Consider the following 20,920-nt stretch of genomic DNA (forward strand, 5'->3'; position numbering starts at 1 on the left):
TGCATAAACTTATAGAATTTTTTAAATATTTCATTATCATAATAAGAAAGGGCAAAATTTTCCAGCCTTTTGATGAATAATAATGCACATTAATGAAAAACATCAAGCAATAAAATTAGGGGATATAAGAAACAATTTTCACATTTTATTTCATTTTCATTCGCTTCCTTACAAACAAAATGCATATACTTGAATTTTGAATTTTCTCTACACATTACAGAGTATCATATGATTGGGACTGCACCTGCAGAAATAAAAAATAAATATTAAGATTTCAGATAAAAAATTTTCTCAGAATTTGTAATCATAGTTCTTCCAAGGAAGAAATACAACATAAATTTCAAGTAATTCATACATAATGCAATGTTTTCATTAAAAGCACCAAATATCATTAAGACAACAAGCATACAAGCTTTATTTGCAAATGCTGATTCTATATACTGAATGATCCTTTTACTGGGAAATCTAAACGTTCAACTTGCTGTGATAACTGACACATGCTTACACTATAACACTGCAAAAGAACGTCTGCTTGGAGTCAAATTCAGTAAATGATGTGGGCCAAATAGTCATACGTGTATAACATGTGAAAAGTGATTTTTCTGCTTAATAATGGATAAAGGAAACTTGGATAGTAGTTGGATATACAAAAGTCGTTAATTCGGACACCCATAATCCGGACCTCAAAGCTACAAACTTTCTGCGCATGCGTCGCGTTCACGCATGCGCACAGGTGTTTACGAGAGCGCATAAGACCCTTACAGTTGCGAATATTTTGTGCGCATGCGCGTTTAATGTGTAACGGAGTTATACGCTACGCTAAAGTTATCTAATTCAGTTAATGTTGCAGATTGCGTTGTTCCTTAATCTTCGAATTGGATCCACGGCTTATTATTTTTTGCAGACTGTTAGAGCAATTTTATAAAAGTAAGCTTGAACTTTCGATTATGTCAAATAGAATTTCCGATATATATTTACTACAAAGCGAAAGTATGTTTTGAAATCCGAAATCTGTTTATCAATTTCACGCTACTCTGCGGCAGAGGGAGGGGGGGTGCAGAAACGTCATTATTAGATTATGATAGATTAGAAAGATTATGTCAAATAGAATTTCCGATATATATTTACTAATATGTAATTTGTATCTACAAAGCGTTTTGAAATCCGAAATCTGTTTATCAATTTCACGCCGCGGATTGGAAGATGATCTGTCAGCACTATCGTTATCTTCAGAGCAGATGTTTTTATTTTATTTGGTTTATAATTCCGTACTGAGTGTAGTATTTCATCTCGATATACTCCGTCTTTGATATGATTTAAATCAAGTTCCTCGTCATTATAATTCGCTTCCGATAGTGAAGAAAGTGACCCAGAGGTTATTGAAAACGAAAACATTTCGATTGACAAATTAGTCCGTATTCTCAACACAGCAATTATAGGACTTGAACAGCGGTACTTTGTAACTAAACAAGAAATTATGTCTGTTTAATAGAATTAAAGAGAAAGTATTATCACATGAAAGGAAGCAACTTACATTGAAGGAAATGTTTAATAAAGTAAACAAATAAATATTAAGCTTTTTCTTTTTGTAAATTTTGATACCCTTTAGATCATAATTGTTCTTTATTTCATAAATTACGGTTTCATATTTTTAATTTTGTAATTTCTGCATGCCATCTTACCAGATTTAAACTGATGATCTATAATCCGGAATCGGCGAAGTCCCGACGAGTCCGGATTAACGACTTTTGACTGTATATTGTTTTCCCCACACTTGACATCTTTTCCCAGCAATGAGCTTTCCTGTCTGGAGATAGCTACTCGTGATGGTGATTTTCAAAACACAGGTTAGATGAATGACTTAACTACTTCATTGAATTTTTCCTTTAAAGCCAAGCTGCACTGAATTTTTGTTAATTCCATCTTTACATGTGTAAGAAATTCCCCCCCCCCTTCCTTAAAATTCCTCCTTGATGTAACTAAAAAGCACATTCAGTCCAATCAAAAGACCCAGAGTTCGAGTCCCGATGAGGGCACTGCTGATTTTTCATGTTTAAACCTAACAGCTCTACAAATAAACTGGTACTTACGGAAACCAGCCCCCCCCCCCTCAAAACTCATCGCAGTCTGTCAACAAAGAAATCCGAAGGGAAGAAAAACTGTATTAGGGCATTTTTAATGACTCTGCTAACTAATTTTCCCCTACGTTTTGCACTTTCTTTCTCGGGTTTTCCCTATTTTAGGGATTAAGCTGAACACTAGTAGTTCGGTCCAACTTACGAGTCCCGGCGAGCAGGCTTGATTTTACGCATGTGTATCAGTGTATCAGGAGTATCTTGTGGATGAGTACATGAATAAAACGGGCGCGGCCCGTGCAAAACTGCTAAAATTTAGTAGTTCGGTCCAACTTTCGAATCCTGGGGAACGGGCTGGCTGAATGGGTGTTTTCGTGATTTTCCGCATGTGTAAGGTGTATGCAGTACCTTATGGATGCGTACGGGAATAAACCAGTTTAAATCGCTGGAAACTAGTAGTTCAGTCCAACTATCCAAATAGGCGAAATTGAACACAGGAACTCTTACATACACGAACAATTAAAAGCGGGCTTTAGCCCGCTAGTATATTATAATTTATGCTTTTATATAGTAAATCATTGTATTTAATAATTTTCTGCTATCTTTTTGGCATGTGCCAAGGGCCACAGAAAAATGCATCGTGTCACAAGCGGCTTAAGAGTAAGTATGACATACCTGGCTTACAGCATATGCTGAAAATGGCAACCGTTCAAATACTTTTATATGTGAATTGCAAATCTCACGAAGATATTCTAATGATGCATCTAGAAAATATGAGTGCATTTATTCTTCTGAAGAGTATGATGGTAAACGTGATAAACAGAATTTTTTTCATAGCATAAAGTTTCTTTTAGTAATCATTAATGTTTCACATTAATATGCATTTGCAGCAATTTATAAATTCACAAGTCAAAATAATTACCATATTTAATTGCATATCTCTCCCTTTTTTTAGCTAATTTTTACTGCACATAAATCAAGATGGAAAAAATTATGCAAATAATTTCCAAAGGATATTATTTATTTAAAAGAAACCTACATTCCAATAAGAATACACAGTAACATTAGCAATGCAATATCTAATAATACATTTGTGCTTTCCTGTATCTTAAATCTCGCCTGCTCTTATTGCTGTCCTCAGCTACTCTACAGACCTTAAATTGCTGGCACTGTGTTATTATCAACTTACAAGTTCCCACCAGTCTGTCAATTTTCAGATGCTTCACTCGTACAATGATTTTCTGGACCACCAAGAGCATTAGATGTCCACATTTTCTTGAAGCTCTTCATTATAGCTTTATCAACTGGAACCCATATGCCCAAAATATATTAGTAAATCAGTAAGACAAAAATAACCACCATGTGAATGAATTAATTTTAAAATTTAAGGCAGCTGGCTTTCTGGGTGTCTCAAGAAAAAGGAAATTACATGACTATTTAAAAAATTTTCAGAACCTTGCACTTAAGCTAAGGGGGAAAATATGCGAGTAAATATGGTAGATGCCGGCAGCTACCGTTTTGAGCATACACTCCAATCAAATCTTATTTTGTAATGAAAGAGATAAATCCATATCAGTTTTCATAGGGAATAATAAAAATTAAAAAAGTTATAAAGGAATATATGAATAGTGAGAATCACTATATATACCAGGGCGGGATACCATAGTTTCAGAGGGAATACAGTGAGACTTTTATTTACCTGCTAAGGATTTAGTTTATGAATAAAAAAAACTACTTTTATTCAAGTTTTGGTATTTATCAGCAATTTCTAAACTTTTTATTGTTTAATATATAAAACACATTAAAAATAATCTAAATTTTAAATAAATATATTTTTTGAGTTTTGAAAAGGGGGAATGATTGTCTAGAAATGGTAAAAGAGCTGCATGGGGCAAAATAAGGTTGAAAACCACTGATATATACACTGTTCTAAGAGACATCCTCAAATGTTGGAGAAAACTACAAACTTCAGGAAAACCATTAATTTTTTACTCCAAACAGTAGAGAAATAAAAAATGCAAATCAATCACCTCATGTAATGAAAAGTTCATGTTTTAAACAGTAACCAATTAACAAAAACTGACCCTCTTAAAAAAGAAACCAAATAAAAAATTATTGCAAGATCTATTTTTATTTAAAAAAAGTATTTTATCCATTTCATACCTAATACAATTTATAATGTTTGATATTAATATTATACAATAATAATGTTTGATAGTTCTCTTCTCCATTTGCAAATTGTTCACTCTTTGGTTTTAGAACTGTTCTATTATCCCTCTCTTCAGAAGTACTTCAAAAATAAATTATGTAGTTAACAAGCTATATATATTATGGCTTGTACATTATTACGAATAAATGTATTAAATGAACACTTTTGTCTATTCGAGAATTTAAATTTATTTTCAATTGCCACAGAAGTAGTACTTATGTATTTATCATTATGAGAATTAGAATTTATTATTATGAATGGTGAATTAAATTTCTCATGCAAAATGAACAGTTTTTCTTATATTTTGATATTTCTTTGAAAAAACACAGCCCATTTTTTTTAACAATTTAGAAGCATTTTCTTACAGGGTGTCCACATATATTTATCCTAATTACAAAACATAACTCATGATTGTTTACAGATCAAACATGCTTTGAACCTCAAATGCCTAAACTCTTAAACTTTATATTCACGTTGTAGAGACATTAGGTATTTTTTGGAAGCAGGAGAGATGAAAAATGATCAACGCCTTTGGCGGGAATCAAACCACAGATCTCTGGAATACGCACCCAGCGTGCAGACCACCACACCAAGAAGTCGGGAGAAATACCTTATATACTTTCCCTTTTAAAGGGCGACTATGGTTTTAAAGGACCCTATCGCCAAATTCTGGGTGTGGAGAATCATCATTTTTAATCATCATCATCAACTTAAAATTTTTAAGTATTTTTTCCTATTTTCTGCCATGTAAACAAATTTGTTCATGTTCAAATAAAACTTAAACATATTAAATGCATTTATGTTTGAATTCAATTTCTGAAATTTCAGTGCACTTACATGTATTTTTCACTGCACATTGCAGTTTTCTTTCACACTGGCCACTGTAACACAAAACCAGCTACACAAATAATTTTGGCGTAATGAATTACTAATTTTTGTTAATTAATGCACAAATATGCATGATTAATCGAAAAATGGCCCTATGTATGACATTTAACACACGTTTTAAAACAGGGTTACTCAATACAGTACAAAGTCTTTAATTTGGACCTCAAAGATACAAACTTTCTGCTCATGCAGACATTTATGCATGCACGTTTAATGTATAACGGACGATATAAGCTAGGCTAAAATTATCTATTTCAGTTAATGGTGCAGATTGCATTGTTCCTTAATCTTCTAATTGGATCTGGCTTATTATTTTTTGCAGACTGTTAGAGCAATTTTATAAAAAGTAAGCTTGAACTTTCGATTCTATCAAAAAGAGTTTCTGATTCTGGAGCTGCCAAAGGATCTACAAAGCGAAAGCATGTTTCGATGTACCGCTTCTGATAGTGAAGAAAGTGACAGAGAGGTTATTTAAAATGAAAAAATTTCGATTGACAACTTAGTCAGTATTCTCAACACAGCTATTACAGGACTTGAACAGTGGAACGGAACAAGAAATTATATCTGTTTATAGAATTAAAGAGAAAGTATTAGCACAAAAAACGAAGCAACTTAAACAACTTACATTGAAAGAAATGTTTAATTAAGTAAACAAATAAATATTAAGCTTTTTTTTGTAAATTTTGATACCCTTTAGATCATAATTGCTCTTTATTTCAGAAATTACGGTTTAATATTTTTAATTTTATAATTTCTGCATGCCATCTTACCAGATTTAAATTGATGATCTATAATCCGGAATCGCCGAAGTCCCAACGAGTCCGGATTAAAGACTTTGTACTGCAATAATATTATTTCCATCCATGTTTACCATTCTTTTTGAAAAATGTAGAGGGATGTGCCCAAAGCTGTGACATAATCAAAGCCCATCAAAAAGAATGCAGTTTATTGATGCATACAACAGCTTGTCTACATATTTCTGAGTTAACGTTATAGTTCATTCTAGCTTTTTTAATTTCACTTTTCTCTTTCCTAGATTCATTTAATCTCTGCATAAAAAAATCACTAATGTGATAAAATATTATAACCTTCATCATCCTCAACTTTCTGCAGCCATTTTTCTGTTTTCTCCATTTATATAAAGATTCTGAACACCAGAGATGATTTCAACAAGATCCTGTGATGGCAAAGTTTTCCTTTATGATAGCGGATATCACCTTTCCCCCCCAGTATGAATTACTGTCACTTCCTAATTGGCCGAGCCCTGTCTAAAATAATTATGTTTGATGATGGAAAAATTACTGTCACAAAATATCCAGGATTATTGGGAATCTCTTCCCATTACTTTGGAAGATTTTGATCACCAGTTTCACAGTTTCAAGTAGTGTTTTCTTTCATGCTTCATTTGTAGTTTCACAGTACTCTGGACCGGGTTGCCACTCAAACAGTAATAATGAAATTTTCTGACTTTGCCAGTTGTGTTTTAAGAAAATTCCAGTCTATCAGCATAATGCGCATTGGCTGTGCCGAGAGGTAAATTAATCATGGTACCACTTAAAAACATAAAAATTTGTCAATTGCATATGACTTATATATATTGTTACGAATTTGGTATTTAAAAAGCTAATGTTAGTTCAATTATACATTAAATGGTTTTATTTCCCGCACAATGCAGCGCGTGACGAATATTAAAAGGAAGCTAAGCCGGAAAACTGAAAATACAAGAGCGCATGCATTAAACATTTAATAAATATCTCTTTTTGATTTTGAGAAAGTACTAGAAAATTCTCGCATGCGATTTTTAAAATCTTATAAAAGGAGGAAAACCTCTCAGTTCGTAGTAATTTAGAAAACTGCTCTTGTTGACTGTAGCGAATTCGCGGATTAGCTTTCTTTAGCTCTTTTGAATTAAGTTCTTTTGAACGTTTGAGTAGTTAGAAGATAACTACTGTAATATATTGTGATACTGCACAATTATTTGAGAACATTTAATCATATTTTTTGTGATAATAATAAATTTTTGTTCATTTTTCATCGGACTTGTGCATTCATTTCGTAACAAATTCGTAAGCACGCAACAATATAATCTTCAAAGCATTATAACTATAACTATAACAGAAGTTGTTTCCTCCGCTCCGATTAAAATCTGCTCAATTTGGATTTAAAAATGTCTTTTTTTTTTTCCAGATGTTTTGCAGCTAAACGGAAAAAAGAAATCTATTTAGTGATATTTTTAAATAAGTGTAGGTATTTTATATTTATTTAGCAGCAAAAAATATGTGCATTAAATTTCGTGATAGTGTATCATCATAACTGCAGAATTAGTTTGAGGCATATGCCAAAGAAAATTGCCTGAAATCTGAAAGTATTATTAACTAATAATAAATAAATTTAGGAGGAAGAAGCCACATTAAATGATGCAAATAATATTAAAATAAAGTTAATTACTTAAAGATTGAATTACAATAATCAATATTTTGGCAAATATAATATTAAATGGTTAGCCTATATGACTGATTACTATTTTCTTTTTATTTTACTGCAAAATGACAAAGAACTGATTTATAAAAAGAAAACAAAAGTTTAAAAGATTCTGCAGTAAAATCCTAGTGTATAGTATGGCCTTGGCACAATTTTGAAAATTGTCACCAACACCAAAATTACCCATTTATGCTCAGCATAATGTGACCAAATCCCATGTACGAGTATACCGTATACTAGGATTAAACTGATTTTGTTTTATACGAGAATGGGAAGGTATTTTCTTTCATTCAACATGCACCGCACACTTGATTCTCGAGGTTACTAGAAGCTTGCTTTGCCTTTCTAAAAGAAAATCTAATTGGAGCTGCAAAAATTGGGTCTATGCCAGCTGCCTGAATAACGTTTACACGATACATAATTTGACAAGAAAGTGATCGCTTCCAATGTTCGTGCAAAAATCGCTTTTATTTGGGGAACGTCATTTGAAATTCCCTGACACTTCCAGATTTAAACTAAAATATTTAAATTTCCTGACTTTTCCTAGTAGCGTGGCAACCCTATTTGGATTAACTGCAAAAGAAAAGATGTATAAAAAATACTTTTCCTTACATCCTTACAATTTCTATAATTTCATATTATCTACACATTTTGGATGCTTATCCTTATTTGCATTAAATATATACATTCTCATAATATCCACGAAAATAATGACCCAATGCAGCAATTTTGAAAACAAACTGCACATGTGCTGAAAGCAATTGATGCCCCAAAATTCGGTACTATTCCATTTCAAGGACCGTAAAATATTGCAGCGAAAATGTATGTGCAAAATCTAGCAAACGCGCTCATTTAACAGCACGCCAAATCTAGCGTATGCACTGATTTCAAATTGTGTAAGTTTAGATAGTTCTATATTTTTTAAGATGCCATTGAAAATTTTAAATCCTTTTTTCATATCCTATGGATTTAACAATTTGGGAATTGCTTCAAGAACGTGTTTTTAAGAATAGCGCATACTCAGTATTCATGTTCACATCGACCTATTTTCACTTTAAAAAAATATCCCACAATTGCACAAAAATGGCACTGCGCACACCCTTGACTTTATCTATGTACACATCGACCTATTTTCACTTAAAAAGTAAAACAAAATTGACAAAAATCCAATTGTTTTTATCCTTGTAAAATACGGCAAACAAATAAGTGAGCGATTCTGCACTTTACCGAGATTTTTTTCAAGGAAAAGGGATCATTCATTATAGAAAATTATGTTCGAACAACCAACGAGATGAAATTATGCTTTAGCTAGAACTCGGTAGCGAAATAGCGATGCAGGAATCCATTCAGTCATGTTTAGCTTTTTTATATATAAATTATAATAATGATTTGAAATAGTTATTTACTCTTATGCTTCCATTCAGTTATGTTTAGCCTTTTTTATATAAATAATAATAATAAAAAGTATTATATGAAATTGACCTTTCATCTAAATTAAAACAATAATCTTTATATAGTTATTTACTATTATACTTCCTTTCTTGCATTAGGGTTGCCTCAATTATTTTTGGCAGCACTGGCAGCAACAATAGGTTTTTACGGTCCTCAAAATGGAATAGTGCCAAAAATTTTTTATAGCAAATTAAATTTTGGTACTTATGCTTTATGCTATCAGCTGTGAAAGTTGGCTACTATCGATCCACGAATTTTGGTGAAGATTCTGCCACAGCTGTGCGAATCATCCCTGCGGAATCCTAAAGGAACAAATGCGTCTTTATTTAATAAACAATCAGTATTTGACCAATTTCATAAAAAGGCTTTCATTGATTTCTACTATTTGTTAGGCCCTCCGATTTTATCAGAAGTTCTGTTTAGAAAGCTTTGAGTACAAACTTCCTGCAGGTAATTTTTCTAGACTACAGTTAAAAGTCGTTAATCCAGACACTCATAATCTGGAATGATTTATAATCCGGACCTCAAAGCTACAAACTTCCTGCGCATGCGTCAACGCATAGGCGTTTGCGCATACACATACGCGTTTGCACATAATACGTTTACACATGCACGTTTAATGTATAACGGACGGTATAAACTAAGCTTAAATTATCTAATTATCTATTTTAGTTAATGTTGCAGATTGCGTTATTCCTTAATCTTCAAATCCGGCTTATTATTTTTTGCAGACTGTTAGAGCTATTTTATAAAAGTAGGCTTGAACTTTCGATTATGTCAAATAGAATTTCCGATGCTGGAGCTGCCAAAGGATCTACAAAGCGAAAGTATGTTTCGATATCCATTAGAAAAAAAGTGGAATTGCTGCAAAAAATGAATAAAGGCATATCCTTTGTTTCTCTAGCCATTCCGAAATCTGTTTATCAATTTCACGCTGCTCTGAGGTGGCGGGGGCATCACGCCGTGCAATGAACTGGAAGTTGATCTGTCAGCACTATCCTTATCTTCAGGACAGATGTTTTTATTTTGGCTTATAATTCCTTACTTAATGTAGTATTTCATCTCGATGTACTCCGTCTTTGATATGATTTAAATCAAATTCCTCGTCATTATAATTCGCTTAGTGAAAAAATGACATAGAGGTTATTGAAAATGAAAACATTTCGATTGACAAATTAGTCGGTATTCTCGACACAGAAATTATAGGAGTTGGACAGCAGAACTTTGTAACTGAACAAGAAATTATGTCTGTTTATAGACTTAAAGAGAAAGTATCATCACATAAAACGAAGCAATTTAAACAACTTAAATTAAATTGAATTGAAAAATAAATTGAAAGAAATGTTTAATAAAGTAAACAAATAATAATTAAGCTTTTTTTTTTGTAAATTTTGATACCCTTTAGATCATAATTATTCTTTATTTCATAAATTACGGTTTCATATTTTTAAGTTTATAATTTCTGCATACCATCTTACCAGATTTAAACTGCTGATCTATAATCTGGAATCGCCGAAGTCCCGACGAGTCTAGATTAAAGACTTTTGACTGTATTAACTATTTTGTCTATACAGCTAACTATGCACAATTTGTCAGCTGTTTAATTAGCTATCTGTAGATTTTCTGGAGCATTTCTCATGTTTATTTTTAGTAATTAAAATAATGTAAAATTGAGCTCTAAACAATTAAAATCTTAAAACTTTCCTTTTTTCAAATTATGCCGTCATAATACTGATTAATTTATAGGAAATGTATTCATGGGCCAATAAATTTGCAATTTACTACTAAGTATAGAGATTAATTAAAGCAAAACAACTTTTGGGAATACAGTGAATACTTTAATTCTCTCTATGCTATGCCTATATCATTGTTTTTTCAGATGCCTATGAATATGACTTAATTCCTTATTAACATTTACACATCAACAAATCAATAATTATAAGAGAAAATGGTACTATTCTGTTATCAGAACTGGATTCAGAAATGAGCAGGATATGCAACATTATTTGAAAGCGGATAAATAGTGGCGATGCAACATGAAAAATTATGGTAAGCATTTTAAGTTTTTTATATGCTACATACCTAATTTGTACCAGTTAATTATCTGACTCACTAAAGAACAATCTGTTAAGCTTCAGCTGGGATGACTGTCACAAGTTTGGCGATATCATTTCAATCCAGTAACATTTTACTTTCATATGTTTTAAGGGCTATTAAATACGTGACTTTTAGGGCTGAAATGCTTCATTCTTACATAATTGTAAACATTGGCAAGCTTTTAAATATAGACATACTTATGCTATTTGAGCTGATAACAAATAAGCTGATAACAAATTATAACTTTTGACAACATTTCTTTCATTTATTTGGCTTTTCTACAATGAACTGCATGCGTTCAACCACCCGCAATTTACACATATCCAGCATTTCCAAAGCTATCTGGATAGTCAAGCTTTTATGATATTTTTAAGTCTTAAAAAGAAAATAACTGACAAAATAAAGAAGCTGTTGTTTATTTCAGTGAATATATATAGCATATTGTTGCTTTTCCTAATAATTAGGAGGATGACAACTTCAGAATCGTTTCCCGACGGATGAGTGTGATGAAGAAATTCTATTTTGAAAAATAATCAAATTCTAATAACTTTCATTTCTGAATTTTGTTCAATAAGTATGAAACTGATTTAGAATTTGGGAAGATCACACTACACATTCATTCACATTTTGTGGAATCAGCGAAATGATTTAAAGTTTTCTATTGACCGCCTTCATTATTTTAGCATAAGACAGAACACATATTTAGGCAAACAAGAAAGGTGAAGTTAATCAGATGCAAAATGACTACCATTACCAAAGAAACAACTACCAAATCATCAGCTACTATCAGTTTAAGTAAAAGGATTATTATTGTAACATTTATACAAGCTTTACAATACTTTAATATATTAAATAAATCAAATTAATTTATGTGAAATAACTCCTTGCAACAATAATTTACTTAAAAATTCGGCTGATCTTTAGAATATGGTAACTGGTAGTTTCGCGACATTTTGGAGGCAATAAAGGTTACTACCTGGGACTTTGGTAATAATGAGAGCAGTACTCAGTTCCGATTACGCATTATTTTGTATGAGGGAGATGAGAGATCATGGGATATGTCATGTGATACTAATGGACGAATTACGGTTCTTTAATCGGAAAAGGGGGGAAATCGGGAAAAAATCTGGAAATATTGTATTTGGCTTTATCCTGTGTTGTGTGAAACAGTGTTGGTTAATTTTTGGATCTCATGGCCCTAACTAAAGTGAATTCGAAATGGGTATTTAGTGGGATTGAAAGGGGTAGTAATAAGTGTTTCTTTAAGGTTGTGCAAGATAGAAGTAAAGATGTATTATTAAGTTATTTATTTTACCTGGTACCTTGCTGTGAACTATAAGTATGATTTTAAAGATCCTGAAACAGAAATAAGAAAAGTTTATCGGACACGTAATCAAGATTCTGAAGAAGAATAGGTAAGTTAGTATTTTTAATTATTTGAGGATATTATTTTTATGCATTGTTCTAAATGTAAGGTGGAAGTAAAGTAATTTGCGTAAACGTGCATGGAAATAATTTAAATATTTGACAGTATTTGTAACCATTCGTAATGTTTGCGGTATGAATTAGTTAGTGACGTTTGTAATATAATAGATAATGTAGAGGTAAAAGTTTTTGGATATTTTATTTATTTTATACGGGGAAATGCTCATATTTGGAAAGGGTATGTACTTTTTCGCGATCAGGTAATTTCATATATGTTCTTTTTACCGGGTTTAAAGATTCAGAAAATTGTTATGCATTTTCGTGAAATTTTTCTAATTTATGAGAAAAAAGCAGTGTACATGGATATAGTGAAGAGTGTGCGCAATGCCATTTTTGTGCAATTCTGGGATGTTTTTTTAAGTAAAAATAAGTCGACATATACATGGTTTAGTGATATTTTAATTACATAATAGTTATTTTGTGAATTTTATGTTTGTAGGAATTTGGTATACGCTTAAGTTGAAGTAAACGTGCATGGAAATAATTTAAATATTTGACACTAAGTATTTGTAATGCTTGTGGTATGAATTCGTTGGTGACGTGTATAATATAATAGATGATTTAGAGGTAAAAGTTTTTGGACATTTTATTTATTTTATATGTGGAAATGTTCATATTTGGAAAGAGTATAAACTTTTTCGCGATCAGGTAATTTCATATATGTTCTTTTTACCGGGTTTAAAGATTGAGAAAATTGTCATGTATTTTCGTGAAATTTTTCTAATTTATGAGAAAAAAGCAGTGTACATGGATATAGTGAAGAGTGTACGCAATGCCATTTTTGTGTAATTCTGGGATGTTTTTTTAAGTAAAAATAAGTCGGCGTGTACATGGTTTATGTGTATGTGTTATTTTGAAAAACGCGTAAGGAGTATGGTATTGTGCACTTTTTCCCAATTTTGCAGTGAATGTTTGTCATAATTAAGCAGTTATGTTAGATAAAATTTCTAGCATAAGTGTAATTCGGCTAGTAGATTGTTGGAAGAAGTGTTCAGTAGATAAAAAGAAAAGATACATGTCTTTACTTCGTGAAGACAAAATGGCGGCGGGAAAAAAAAAATAGAGGGTTGCTGTAAGAGAGTTGGTCGCCAAATTTTCGCCAAAAAAATGCCAAGTTACCATAATATAAAGATAAACCAAAAATTCTAACTTGTAGATGAAAGCGCTTTTTACTCCTTTAGAATAAACTGAGCAAAACTTTTAAAGCAACACTTAAACCAAGGTAATTTTAAAGCAGCAGACAGTTACTTGATATGATTTATCATGAAATAAAACAGGTACACTTCTGTTGTCAGAAATTTATAGTTGCATGTATGTGTTCATGTATGCATATGTATATAGTACATACTTATGAATTTATCTGTGTGTGTACACACACACATTTATATGCACATATATACATGCATATACTCATGGATACATACAGGGTGTCCATAATTAAACTTGAAATTTGCAAGCAGTCTGCAGCAAAAACTGTACAGCGGAATTGCATGAAAATTAGGTAATGGCAGAATTAAATGATAAAAATTATATATATATATAAAGAGTTTAAAAAACCACCCCTAGGTGGCATACCATAGCTTTATTGGGATAAAGGTAAAAGTATATTTAAGGGTACCCCTTCGCGAAAATTGGAGATTTTTGGCAGTACATGGATACCGAGTTAGTGCAATTCTTTGACTTATTTTGGCTTGCATAATGGCGATTTTTGCACCAAAATGCTCCAAAAATCACTGCTACACAAAGCCAAAATAACAAGACATAAGCCCTAAATAAGAAGGCTCTGGCACTTCTATGTAACTGAACAACAATTTCAGTAGAAATCTGATCTTGAAAATTTTATTTTTAGCAATAAATTTATATTAAAAATTGCTTATTAAATTTTAATTTACCTCTGTACATTTTATGTAATTTCATTTTATTTTTAAATTATTTTAAAGAATATTAATTATTAATTAATTGAACAATAATTATTAATTAACTAACAATAAAAATATTGATAATTAATATTCAATTAATAATTATTATTTAATCTGATAATATTTAACTATTTAATTTTTTAATTATTATTGATTTTAATGGCCGTTTTATTTATTTATTTACTCTTTAGAAATTAAGCCCTGGGATCAATCTCTTACCATCTCCATTACCAAATCAGACAATTTCTAAGTCATTTTTGATAATTTGCATTAACTTCCTGTAAGTTGCTTCATCTCCTTCTTTAGTACTATCACTGCTGTCAATTTTGCAATTTCCTTCATTTTCAGTTGGTATTAATCCTTTAAAAATTGTTCATAATTTCTGTTCAGAACTGAGGCTGACAATTATTAGTACTGAACCGCATATGAATGAAATTTTAGTGCTGGACCAATTAAACGGAAATAATTAAGGTAAAACATATATATGAAATCGGGTTTCACAAATCTTCGCTCAGTTAGGGCTTCATATACTGCCAATAAATGGTACTTATAAAGTTATATGATTTTCTGAATGCTCTTTAAACAATTTCTAACACTTATATAATAAATCCTATCAATATCCTTTTAAAGGTGCCTGCTTCAGATCTTTACTGTCCCGTCTCATATTTTTAAAAAGCTATGGGAATTTATTAACTATTTAATATATCTGTTTACGAGGTTCTAGAGGTAGTTCTAGAGGGTGTGACACTTTCAAAAGCAGATTCCATAGTCATGTTGTTATTGCTAAACACATAGTCATCTTACTAGTGTTATTACATAGGCATGTTATTGTTGATTCTTTAAGTAAAAATTAAATAACATTACTTTGAAACTGAAAAAAAAAAAAAAAAAAAAAAAATTCATGTTTTTCCAAAATGTTTGTATGACCTCTTGTTACATTCACCAATCGGTATTTCATTTCATAATTAAATTAAGGTGAAAGCTACTTACTAATTTGATTTTTAAATAACTCATTTCACATGCTTGAAAATTTCTTTATGAGCACAATGATCTCTGCAGTGTAATAAATCAAAGAGTTCTTCTTGACAAGTTTCAGTTGTTTTCTTTCGGCTGGTCACTCGAGTTGTGCATTCATTGAGCTTTTCTAGAAAATTGGAACAGTGTTTCTCTGCGCACTTTTGTCTTATTTCCTCCATTGGATCGACCAACTCTTCTTCCTCCTCTTCTGGTTCAGCAGCCTGCACTTTAAATTTTTCAGAAGCCATTATTAAAAATAAATTCAATATTTCCAAAATCACGATATGCCGCAACCTCCAAGCAGGGCAAATGTATGTTGCAGATACGGTTAAAATCGGTTAGAAAAAAACAACACATTTCAAAGGTTATTTTTAGGTTTCTGTTTTATTATTATCATTGTTATTCAAAAAGTTTATCGAGAGATATTTTCTATTAATAAAAAATAAGTCTTGTTAAATATATTTTTTAGAGTTTTCTTCTTATTAATCTTGATGCAATCTGTAAAGCAACCCTGTAAAGCAGGGAATCTGCGAACTTGTTAGCCCGTGGGCAGTATTTGCTCTTTTTAATAAAGCTTCGAGGACGAGACCTAGTTTTATGATGAATATACAGATTTCTAAACAAGGCAGTGAGATTTTTATGATTGGATCTATAATGCTATAACACGAAAAGACTTGTTTCTTGTTTCACCCATGGAGGTTAGAATTCTTTGGTTTCACCTAACATAAATTTCGTAAAACTGCTTGAATATTTTCAAAAATATTCTTTTCCAAGAATATATAAGGTTTCCTATATAGCAGGTTTCCTATGTCAAGGCTGTTCTCCGCAGAATAAGCGCGCCAACTAATGGAGGAACACAGCGTTCTGTAAATATCAGGCCCGTGGTTTAAAAAGTTTAGAAAATGAAAAATGGCAACAGTGACAAAAGTTAAAGGGGGAATATCAAAACAGTAACTATTCTATTTGTAAGCATAACAGTTCTATTTGGTAGCATAAACAAATAGAAGGAAAAATAACGTTTTAACGATGCTAAAGAGGACAAACAGTGAATGAAAGATGTCAACGATAGGACAGGCATCGTGTGGATGTTTCGACTTCTGGTAAATTATAGATAAGTTTGCTATTTCTTTCTTTTTACGATATGAATGCATTTTAGCGAATTAGTCCATTTTCTGCTCACTTCTGGAAGACGCTAACACGTTGTTCATTTACTTTAGGCTTGGACATGCCTTTTTATGACGTAATAATGGTTACGCCTCTTTCTCGAAGCAAGTTATAGCTATGCTATATGTTCCCATTTAAAGAAATTTTAAACTGTGTTTTAACTAAGTTGAAATATTAGGTTTATAAGGTTACGGCACGAGTTTTTTTTTATTTTTATTAGAAATGTACTTTAGTGTGTGTTATATGCAATTTTCAACATTTAACACAACAAGTTAGCTTTCAAAATTGCATTACTAAGATTTAACAAACGATTGAAAACATTGGAGAAATAATTAAAAATGTAAAAACTGCTCAAATCAAAGAAAAGAATCCGATGAATATTATGATATCAGTGGTTCTTCAGTATACGTGAAAAGGTCAATGTTCATTTTCTTACCAAGTGGATCGGAAAAAAAAGTAATTGAGTGGAGAAAGTTTTGATTGTAAGAATAGGATTTTGATTGTAACAGGATATTTATATATCTGGGTCATTTTTAGAAATAATTAAAGCAAATATTTTGACCGAATCATTTGTGATTTTCGACTGTTGGAAAGCATTCAGCTGTCTCGAGGCCGAAAGATGCAAGCATTATAATTTGAGAGTGAAAAACAGTTTGCACTTCGAAGATCCGGACACTGATATATTCGGCCGAAGCCGTAAACTAAAGGTAAGTTTTATTTGCTATTATTGACTGAAGAAAAATATCGAATGCATGCCAAATTTGATGATTTCGTTATTACGGTAGCTTTATTTTCGTCGTTGAATCAATTTTTCGAAACGTTACTTTTTTATATTTATTGCTTTTTTATTTTTATTTATTTATAACTGGAATCAATGGAATTGTGGGATATTTCTCCTCTCGGTCATTTGTTCTGTGTTTATGATTGCTATACTTTATTTTTAAAACGGCCTGGCGTCTATGGTGAAGTTGCAACTGTTCTAAGGGGATCATGATCACAGCTGTTACTCAGTGGCGAAGCTGTGCGCAATGCCGAGGTTGTGCACGATGCCATTGTTATGCAGTTCTCTGATTTTTTAAATGTTATTATTCAATTCTCTGATTTTTTAAACGAAAACAAATCGCTGTATACATGGGAAGAACAGCAGTAATATATTGTACAATACTGCAATGTACTTTTTTTTACTTTCAATTGCTACTATAATATAAATTGTAAATTGTAACATAAATCATCATTTTGTTTCAAATTGGATTTTTCATTGTTTTCTTTTTGATATGTTGATAGTGTTCGTCGACTTACAATAAATATCGATAGTTTGACGATCTTTAAGTCAAAAGCCGAGTTGCGAAAATCGCAAACTTGCACTTGATCAGTAACTTTTGCGTTATGCTTTTAATTGTTAATGCAATTGCACTTGATTTTATATATTTCAATTGAAGCATTTCGTATTATTATAAATTTGCGGTTTTTATTTTCGTATCTTATTTTCTTTACTGTGAGAAATTAAATATTTTCCAGTTATTGATGTGTGGAATAGTAATGTGAAAGACAATTACACGTTATTTAGGAATCTAAAGGCATATTAAAATGAAAGCTTTGTATGATATTCATTTGTTGTAAAAATTATTTTTCTTTTTTCATTAATACATTCATTTTTTAAATCTTTTACATTATAATCAATAATGTCTACTTAACAGTATATAAGGAAATTTGTGTAGATATAAAATCATTTGTGAAAATGGTAGGATTAGAAGGTTAAAAAATTGTTCTTATTTATATTAATTCCAAAGCTTAAAAATATTAAAAAATATATAGTTCTACGATACAGGTAGGCGAGACTTGTTGTTTACCGTTTCAAAAAATGGTGGAATTGAACTATTCTATCATGTTATTTCAAATAAACAGTTTGTTATACATATTTTCAGTAAAACCAAAGCTAATTTTTATAAATGTAAATTTAAAAAAAAGAATTTAATATTAATTTACAATAATAAACACCTGATTATTGTTATTTCAATAGAAAATAATAACTACACGTAGTGTAAATGCGAGAATACATTGGGATATAACAAGCTTAGTCCCACCCATTCATTGACGTCAGTTAGCTCCGCCTTCGCAGTTTTGTTTATGCCACGTATTCTGAGCTTTTACCAATTTTTTTATTATAATACCAACACACATATCTTCAGTGCAATGCTAGTTTAAGCAGAAGTATAAAATATTTAAGAAGCTAACAATGCTTAGAATTACGGAATCCTGGTTATAGTTTCACTGTTAAGTAGATCTCCCTCCCTGTTGTCACAATTTTTTGCGTATTTTGCTCACATTTTGATCAGGTGCAAGTTTTCGCTCATAGGTATTTCATATTTTGGGCAAGTTTTGTTTGGGAAAATATCTCCAAAATTAAAGTAAATTCCAGCATGTGCAGAACAAAAATTAAGTTTTAAACAAAATCGCTGATGAAATTTTCTGTGAGCAAACCTAGAATACTACTATGAAAGTAGGCAAAGATGATGCACGAAATCTTTATTCTCATAAAAGTTTATGATGTTGTGAGGCCCCAACTTGTCAGCAGTAGTAGTAGTGACTGCTATGAACTGGAAATTACACAGACTCTTAAGAAGGGTTTAACTCCCTTTTTATTTCACTTTAGAAATCACAGTTGCGTTCACTTGACGCTCACAAACTACGCCGACCCGGGCGTTAAACAAAAATAGAAAAGTACAACTAAAAATAAATGACAGGATGCATAACTAACGAAGTCACTATCTACGAGGCTCTATAATTGTAACTATCTTAACCGTGTCCTAACATACAGCTGAGATTTAGCAAACTTTCTGATTAAGAACTTGAAAGATTCAACGACTTTCGAAATAGGCACACAGTCCGAAACGCGCGGTTCTTAAACTTTCTACCAAGCAACCTTCACGCTCGTGATTCAAGAAGGACACCTACAATCTTATTTCCCTTCTATTTAAACTCAATTACTTCTGCTAAAATTTGAATACTCTGCACGTTCTACTACGATTTACATACTCTGGCATTGGCAATTCCAGGGGAAAGTAAATGCTTGACAGGAAAGATAGCTTAAACTTAAAATAAATGTTAGTTAAAATAAATATAAACCCTACAAGTTCAATGACAAATTTTTAAGAGAGTATTACTGTATTTCACTTATTGTGAATTTAGAAACGGTTTTATAATGCCAATGTCAATGATTAAAAATTACGGAGTGCCTATGGTTTAAAACCATGTACCTTCTCATCAGAATTACATAAAAGCGAGCAGAAATAGGAAAATTGCAATAAGTAGTAAACTTGATGCTCACTAGAGGGAGCCACATGCCTGTACCTTCACTTGCATTTGGTACCATCTACTGTGAGTTATCAGCAATAGATCAAGTATGCCTTAGGCCTTTCACGTTTGTATAAAAAAGATGTACTATTGATACATCTAATCACCCAGAGGCGTAGAATGCATTCAAAAACTCTGAGGTTTGGAGTAATCTCGTCGTGGGGAAACAAAAGTTTCCATAGATCTTTAAGTTGTAAAGCAATCTTTTAGAAATGGTCGCATTCAGTCTCTGCTGGATATTAATTCGGAGTTATTCTGAATTGTCACTTTGTCACAGGATAGGAAAACAGTTTAAGTCTGCGTTCAGTTAATCAGTAATGTCCTTAACATGCACCGAAACGTCAAAGTTCAATCAGACTTTGGTCAAAAACACAAAGTTCATAAAAGTTAGTAGAATTTGCATTCATACAAAATTGTCTTTGGTCAAAAACACAAAGTTCATAAAATTTTGTAGAATTTGCCATCGCTCAAAAGTCACATCACATGAAGACGTTAAGGTTGTGTTGAATATCCTCATTTCTCACATACCAGGGAGCTTTCACTATGGAACGTAGAATTTTAGTTTCAAGTTTCAAGTAGAATTTTAGTAGAATCCAAGCCGGCACGGCATAAAGCATGATAGGCCTTATTAAGGAGATATAGAGAGTTCTTTTGATTTTGAGTGATGATTTAGAGTTCTTGTCTATTAGGCTGTGAAGTGCACAAAAATCCGCATTTGTTTCACCTGCCACTGCTTTCACATGATAGGCGAAGGTGAGCCGGTTATCAATAATAACTCC

At 31.6% G+C, this 20,920-nt stretch overlaps 1 protein-coding gene across 1 annotated transcript; it reads right to left on the bottom strand.

Annotated features, from left to right (window-relative positions):
* Positions 1 to 125: 125 nt before the first annotated feature.
* On the bottom strand, positions 126 to 15,943 carry LOC118187355 (cytochrome b-c1 complex subunit 6, mitochondrial-like). The gene is made up of 2 exons (XM_085812179.1): positions 15,597 to 15,943; positions 126 to 244 (listed from the first exon to the last, which is right to left on the bottom strand). Exon 1 carries the CDS (start codon positions 15,869 to 15,871, stop codon positions 15,617 to 15,619), a length of 255 nt encoding a protein of 84 aa, XP_085668305.1. The 5' UTR covers positions 15,872 to 15,943; the 3' UTR covers positions 126 to 244; positions 15,597 to 15,616.
* Positions 15,944 to 20,920: the final 4,977 nt, after the last annotated feature.

The sequence above is a fragment of the Stegodyphus dumicola genome, chromosome 2, assembly GCF_044657685.1.
Source record: "Stegodyphus dumicola isolate Sdum_Otavi_A_Nest chromosome 2, ASM4465768v1".
In the NCBI taxonomy this organism is placed as follows: Eukaryota; Metazoa; Arthropoda; class Arachnida; order Araneae; family Eresidae; genus Stegodyphus; species Stegodyphus dumicola.

What these genes read in the sequence shown, in the direction of transcription:
- LOC118187355 (XM_085812179.1), bottom strand. Translation starts at nt 15,871, where the DNA reads ATGGCTTCTGAAAAATTTAAAGTGCAGGCTGCTGAACCAGAAGAGGAG.